This window comes from Leptonotus elevatus, chromosome 16 (genome assembly GCF_054856555.1).
Source record: "Leptonotus elevatus isolate MCC_2025b chromosome 16, RoL_Lele_1.0, whole genome shotgun sequence".
Taxonomy (NCBI): Eukaryota; Metazoa; Chordata; class Actinopteri; order Syngnathiformes; family Syngnathidae; genus Leptonotus; species Leptonotus elevatus.
The window spans coordinates 9295598-9303464 of NC_141254.1; the positions used below are offsets into that span (position 1 = coordinate 9295598).

At 41.8% G+C, this 7867-nt stretch overlaps 1 protein-coding gene across 1 annotated transcript; it reads left to right on the forward strand.

The window, feature by feature from the left end:
- Positions 1-6453: 6453 nt before the first annotated feature.
- LOC147160630 (insulin-like) lies at positions 6454-7152 on the forward strand. Its single transcript, XM_086098855.1, has 3 exons — positions 6454-6567; positions 6686-6878; positions 6983-7152. Exons 2-3 carry the CDS (start codon positions 6698-6700, stop codon positions 7150-7152), a joined length of 351 nt encoding a protein of 116 aa, XP_085954981.1. The 5' UTR covers positions 6454-6567; positions 6686-6697.
- The last annotated feature ends 715 nt before the right edge of the window (positions 7153-7867 follow it).

A 7867-nucleotide genomic window follows, 5' to 3' on the forward strand; every position in this document is an offset into this window, starting at 1 on the left:
TTTGGAGCTGTTGCTCGGTCATTCTTGTTATGCCGGTGAACACCACGTTTGATTTATTTCATCTCGATTGGATTTTGTTCATTATAAACTATCCACGCAGTTGGAATTTGACAATTACGCTTTGAGGCAGAGCCCGAGGCTGCCGTCACATTAATTCACATGATCGCAGTTAATCACATTTCTCACAGGCCAATAAATACAAGTGTAGCATGCAAACTTTTCAGACCAGAGCCCCGAGGTGCTGATTATTCAGCTCTGTGTGAGTGTTGCTTTTTAAAAGGCACAATTTCTCCAAAAACGAAATCACTGTGGAACCGCCATTTCTTTTTCACATTTAGACGAGGTAAAAATGGAAATAGTTCCAAAGAAAATCTTCATTGTTGTTAATTGGAGACTCGATTTTTCCCATAGTTGGAAATGATTGTTTGCCTGCGATTGACGAGTCAACGGTCAAATGCAAAGTCAACTGGGAAAGGCTCCAGCTCACCCACGACTGTCATGACGATACACGCTATAGAAAATGGACGGCTTAATGACTACGTTTACATGCAGCCAATATTAGGGTTGAGGTCAAAATTCTGGTTTCTGAAACAATCGAGGTAGCACGTTTACATGCGCGGCGGAAAGAGTAACTCCCGTTTACGTGCTTATTTGTGCTCGATTGGAATAATCCGTTCGGACCACCGCGCGCGGACAATCATTTCCACTTTGAACTTACTATACGTTCAATAAAAGACATTATATTCATGTCACTCACCACGCTAAATAAAAGTAGTCTGTTTCCTCCTCGCTCCAGAAGTGTGCTTCTTTGCTGCGAGGAGGAAACTTGAGTAATTCCGGTGGGTTACACGCCAGAAGCACGGACTTATCTACCGTGGCACTGAGACACAAAATAGCGTGGAAACGCAGCAGAGAAATCAATGAGGGAGGCTCCTTTAGCAATTACGACGGAGCTGCGCATGCAAGTCGTTACTACATAGACCAAGATTTCTTGCGAATCAAATAAGCGAAGAAGAAGACGAAGAAGAAAATAGCGAGCATGTGCACGATGAAAAACATTGCCTCAATCGATCGAGATATTCCGAATGCGTTTATATACGAGCAAGAATTCCGGTTATGACAGGAGTAACCCAGGGGTCTTATTCGGGTTTTTTAGAACTAAAAATTGCCTGCATGTAAACGTAGTCAATAATACATGAACTTGTAGAAAGCCAGCCAGATCCTTTTGTATATTTCATCCTATTCTGCTTGGAATATTAAACAAGTCTCTTTCTTTGACTTGTGGCCCAGCTCGTTTCTTTTAGTACCTCGGTCACGTTTGTGTATTTGATATCTTCTCTTCCTTATCACAGACCACCTCTGGAACACATGCAGTTGACACACTCGCCTGCATGACGACATAGATAAGGCCAACTGCTGTTCAGAGTTACACAGCGTGTTATTAAATTGCCCATTTCAGTGCTTCCCCACCTGTTTGTTTGTTTGTTTTCCTGCAGAGAGTCATGTGTGCAGACAATGTACAGTATTATCTCCTAAATGATTGTGTCCATGCAGCATTTCCTCAAATACACAGCACACGCAAATCATTTACGACGGCGCAGGAGTCTAAATCTAAATCCTTGTTTGTTCTCGCACTTTTTTCACTCTCTCTTTGGGCGTGCAGAGTAAATACAATTTCATATCGACGACGCACACAAACCGGGCCAAGATGTTATCAAATATCAGAGGTCTCGTATCATGTCGCCCTGACGGTCAAGCAGAAGCCGGGAACAAGACAATTCCAAAAGGTCAGTGGGCTCGGCATAAACAGATCAAAACCACTGCCCCCCCCCCCCCCCCCCCCTTTGCACCAGCACGCCACACAGCTGGCTGACAAGCAGATAAGACCAACGAACATCCAGCGTTAGTCTTGACCACACATACATGTGGATTTATGTTTTCTAGGAGTGGAGGGCGCACATTTAAGCAGCCTCATTTTGAGCATTTGCATAACATGTCTTCCAAGGCACTTACCACAACGAAACAACAACGAGAAGAGTTTGCAATAGAGTTATCAGATATGCTAAAGGGTAGCCTAGCTTGTTCTACTTTTTTTTGTCTCTTCTTTGTATTTTGTAAAGCAATCAGTCACCGCATCACAACAGATGTGGTTTGAGGGAGGAGGCACCCGACTGTCAGTGGAGATATCGTTTTAAGTTGACCGTTTTTGCGTACGCTGCGCTGTGTTTGTCGTTCAAATGCACCAAATTGCAAGTCTGTGAGGATTCTTGAATATGAAATGAATATCAGAGAGAATTAAAATCATCAGTACGATCTGGTGAAGCTCCACTGACCTCTGGTACGTCTTTGCAGGTCAGCTCACCAATGATATTCATCCAAGCGTGTCACGCTAACGCAATCAATACACAAAGAATAAGCTTGGCCTGGGTAAACACGCAACAAAAAGCAATTGGATTTGTGTTCCCTCATTTCTTCTTAACTTGTGCAGCAGTCAGCTCCATTTAGAGGCCCGGACAGCTGAGGGCTGCACCACCTGCGCAATTTTGGGAGGGCTGCTTACCAACGTCAGGTTGTATTTGCCACCTGGGTTTGTCAGGTCAGCCATGCTCATAAGCTATGAACATGGCTGACCTCACAAGTCAGATGTTGACCGCTAGAGCACGTCGCCACAAGTGGATGAGCACACACATGGCTTGATGAGCACACACGACTGGCAAACAAAAGCCGGCGCGCAAATATTTGAGGTCACAAAACAAGGACGTGACGCCGATTGCTGAATTGCTCCAAAGCGATACGGTCAAAGTTTTATAGTCGTCTGCAGCAGCACTGACTTCAACTTGAAAACGTGTGACAGCTTCCTAATGCTTGTGTTTTGTTTGTACATCATTAACGAATTTCAGATAGTGCTCCTCTTAAAAATGTGAGTTGAATCCTTGGGGATGCCGCACAGGTTTTATGGAGCACATCAGCACATAAGCCTTGAATCTGCCGCTTGCTAATGAGGAAACATCAGATCAGAGAGTGTTTTTGAGTTAAAGGCTCCCTCCCTCAGTGGACATCATTAGACTGACTGGGGTAAGTGCATGTGTGTGCGTACGTGCGAGTGTGTGCGCGTGTGTCCTTGCATTCAACACAGACTCAAATTAGGAACAAGCTTGGACGACTCTGACATTTAGAATTAATTTTCAAGCAGTTAAAACGACTTGGGTAACACGTTATATTAACTATCTGTTAAAAGGAGTTAATAGATCATTAGTAAACAGTTAACACATTCACTGCCATAGACGGCTATAGACGTCAAAGATTCATCTTGACTGGGCTGGCAGTGAATTGCAGTTTTGATTTTGGTTTTGATTTTGTCCTCAATCCATTCAGGTGATTGACTGACCAATCACAACTGTAGTTTGCCTCCACAGTCATACGGGAAATGTCGCATCTGTATGGAGTAAGACCACTGTCAAAAAGGCATACCTGTAAAAAATGAAGGCGTATCCTTGATAAAGTTTCGTATCCATGATAAATGATTCCTATCTGTAAAAGTAATGTTTCGTGTGTCAAAAATGTGTGTGGGGGATTTTATATCTTGTGACTATGCATTGAAATTGTGCGTGCGTGGATTTTTTTTCTTGCGGATACGACTCCTCCTGCTATGGATACGAATCCAGAACGTACAAATAATGATTACGTCACAGGGGAAACTAGTCAAGCCGCAATTCCTCCACCTGCACATACGGCAAGACGTGTTTTTGTTTTTGTTTTTGCATACGCCAAGATAGAAGATCGCGAAAATGGCGGACGCGCGCGGTTTGTACGAGTTTCTCACAGCTCAGGTTATGCGTCATCGCAGCAGGTATCGTAACGTAAGTATCCAATTTTATAGAAATGTTTTTTTATTTTTTTATAATAAAATAAAATAATAAAATAAAATTACATAAAATAAAAAGCGTCATCGCAGCATTTAACGTTAGTCAGTATCAAATTTATTTTTGATTCTATATTATTTATGTATTTATTTTTTAAATACGCATTTTTGCCATCTTCTATATTTTTGCCGCATGCAAAAAAATTATTCTTGGCGCATGCGCAGGTGGAGGAATAGCGGCTCGACTTGTTTCCCCTGTGATCTGCCTGTGACGTCATCGGAATTTGCATGTTCTGGATTTGTGTCCACAGCGGTGGAGGCGTATTCACAACCGAGGAGTCGTACCCGCAAGAAAAAAATCCACTCGCGCACAATTTTTTTGATTTGTACTCACGAGAAAAAAATTCACACACACATTTATGACACACGAAACATTACTATTACAGATACGACTCGTTGATCATGGATATGAAACTTGATCACAGATACGCCTTTGTTTTTTACAGATACGCCTTTTTGAGAGTGATCTTTCTCCACACATCAGCCTACAAGCTAAATAGGTTTTCTAAATATGCTTTCTCGCTCTAGCGTGACTTGGTGCTCTTAGTCTTGCATTACGAATGTAGGACTTGCACATGAACCAGAGGTTCAAGAAAAAAAATGGACTCCCTTGGTACCAAGTCCTTGAGTAAATAATGTGTTAGTTTCTCAAGGAGACCCCCACATGACACATTTTACAGAAGTCAATCAGACTCATCATTATAGAGATTAAAGAAAAAGATTGGACTGCCGTGGTGGCAAGTCCCTAAGAAAATCGTTCAGTAGTCAGTTCCCAAGGAGAGCTCAAGCGGCACATTTTCCGCAAGACCATCAGACCCGTCGTACTTCTTTGCTGAGGCACCTTAAGGGTCATCTAGACCCAGAGGGCACACAACAGCTCTTGCCAAGTGGCCAAAGCAACCGTTGTGTTATCATAACGACGTCATGGGGGCAGGCGCCAGGATAGTTCCTTGGCATCCAAGGGCACCGTCACAGCGCAACAAAATGAGTCAAGGAATGAAAGTGTCACACCTGATCAAGTATTGTCACCATTTGCTGTCATCCCCCCAAAGGCTGTAGTTGTTTATGGCAACCGACTGTGTGTGAGTTATTTCTGGTTAAGCGACCCATGAGGTGGCAGCTGTGCAAAACCATTTCCCTGCCAAGAGAACCAGATGGTCTGGTGAAGCTTGGTGGCTAACATTTACATGTAACAATGGCATCGAAAGGGAATCGAGAAAATTATTCTACAAATCATCCATAGGACGTTTGGGGTCAAAATTGAGATGTGTGTTTGCATTTCTACTAGTTTATCACCACATTACCCACCTGGGTAGGTACAGTAATTGCTTGCCATTTCCCCAAACAGTCCGACGCAGCAGCTTCTTTGTTTTGCAGCAACACATCGTAATATGAAAATGTGAACTATATTCGAACCAGACCAACGACTTTGTTGCATGTATGAAAAACGTCCGATTTAGGAGATTTTATGTACAGTAACTAAACTTCCAACTAGAATGTAAAACTTAATGTTGCGTCATCACGAGGTACAGGAGGAGACAATGTTCAAGTGTTTTGAGTGCCGTGAGGGTAGAAAAGTGAAATCCTATTTCCCATAAAATATTATTATCTGTAAACTAGCTATTATTTTTATTTATATAAAATATTTTAACCGTTAGGTCGTTATCAACTTATGTCAACACAGGAAAACACCAGACTTTAATCTAATGGCCATAATGGCCATCCAGCTGGATGGTAGGGATAGTATTGTGTATCGTAATTGTGGGGAACATTTCGGTTTATTAGTATACCATTTACATTCAAAAGTCCTAATAGCATAAACATTGAAAACCAAATTGTAATTGCAGAATCACAATAGGCACAAAGCAGCTTAAATGTGCCGGCTAAGGGTTGCTTGCAGTTTGCATTTTCATCAAAAGTCACAATCATTCTGCTTGTATGCTCCACAGCACTTACCTATTGGCATTATTCATTGACTATTGTGGAGTAAGCTGCCTTATGATTTGAATTTGTACTGTATTATGCAGTCTTTGATTGGTAAAAGTGATGCCATACAAACAACAAATGGATGGATGGAGCTGGCTATCACACTAGTGGAATTGAGCAGAACCAATTGGAATGGATGTGTATGAAAATCTAAGTACAAAAGTCCTTGCAGATGAGCTACTGATACCCCAAATCTCAACTATTTAAAAAAAAAAAAAAAGCCTTTTTGTAAGATAATAATATATTCTCTTCTTCAACATCCCGAAAATAAGTATCACACAACGTGGCCTCAGCGCTATACTGACTTTGGGACTGTTTGGTTGAGTAATTAGTGATGTTGTTCCTGAGCAGAAGGAGCGGCGAAGGGTGGGAAGGTGATCGGCGTGTGACCAAGAGGTGATCGCATCATTTCGGATCATTAAGCACGGTTTGTTTTACTAATTGATGCTGCAAAAAGGCTTTCCAGTCCAACCAGTCACTGAACATTTGCTGACAGGAACATGTGATGCCAACGTCATCTGCGTACATACTACGCACATATTCAGGCCATGCAGGGGGTATTAATGGTCAGAGGACCTCCAGCTTGATGCCGTCCAGATTTCAGCAGTCCAACTACTGCTATTCCGCCACACAGGCCATCTTCTCTGCAAACGCTTTAGGTAAGATTTTGTTTTTCACATGGAGATGTTTGATTTCAGCTTGGTTACGGCGGAAACAAGCGCAGCAGAGTATCATGTTGGTCTACTCGACTAACCGTGAGACTTTTTTTGTGCATAGATCTTTTCCATCATGGCACCACTGTGGCTTCATTCTGCCTCAGTCCTGGTCTTATTGGTCATGTCATGGCCGTGTTCCAGAACCCTTTCTTCACAACATCTGTGCGGCCCTAATTTGGTTGACGCCCTTAATATGGTCTGTGGGGACCGAGGCTTTTTCACCAGTTCCAGGAGGGACATCGACTCTGTGCTACGTAAGACAAAAAAACTGTAACTTCTGGATCTCAGTTGTTTGATAATATTTGGCATCTTCAAGTCAGTTATGACTTTTAAAACAAATCTTTGTCCCACTCTTCAGGTATCATACCACCAAATGCTGATGAGGCGACATCAATAGTCGATTTTAACGAGATGGTGGGTTACGCCTTTAAGAAAAAGATGGACATGATGATGAAACGTGACGGCATTGTAGAACAGTGCTGTCACCAACCATGTAGCATGCTGGTCCTGGATAAATATTGCAACTAAACGGCCAACATCGTGATTAGCCTCGTCTTTGCTACTCTAGCTTAGCCATGCTTTGATTCATCTCTGCAACTTTCTGTCATTTCTCACCAGAAGACTTGCAGGCATGTGGAATATCTGCAAAGCAAACTGATGTATTAAATATATTTTCCTAGTTTTGTCAATTGATGCTGATTCCTTTTGTGGTCCAAGTCATTTTGTTTTCTTAAGGCTGCAACCGGATGGTATCTTGACGGTGGCAGAGTGGCACATGTGGAAGTGGCTTTTCTCCAGGTTTCTTCCAAAAACATGCATGCTACCGCACTTCAAGTCTAAATAATCCAGAATGTGAGCTTGGATGGGGGTTTGTCTTTAAGTGTTCTGTGAGTGTCCAGGGTCACTCATCCAAAGTCAGCAGTGATAGTCTTTATCTCACCTGTGACCCTGACCAGAATAAGGACTGGAAAGTAAACGGAAAGCGGAAATAAGATGAAGTCATCATCTACTTATTGTCCAACAACAATTTAAATGATACTTAATTGTGATTATTGCTTTTATAATAAAAAATTTTTAGGAAAGACATAGACATTAACTCATTCACTGCCATTGACGTCCAAAATTCATTTGAACTATTTCTATTTGTTTAACATTTTTTCCACTTTTGTTAACAAGAGTATGAAAACCTAGAATTTTTTTATTGTACATTTAGAACAGATATCAAATTTATGATTAATCGTAA

What these genes read in the sequence shown, in the direction of transcription:
- LOC147160630 (XM_086098855.1), top strand. Translation starts at nt 6,698, where the DNA reads ATGGCACCACTGTGGCTTCATTCTGCCTCAGTCCTGGTCTTATTGGTC. An exon ending in GGACATCGACTCTGTGCTAC is followed by an intron (nt 6,879 to 6,982) that starts GTAAGACAAAAA and finishes CCCACTCTTCAG; the next exon opens with GTATCATACCACCAAATGCT.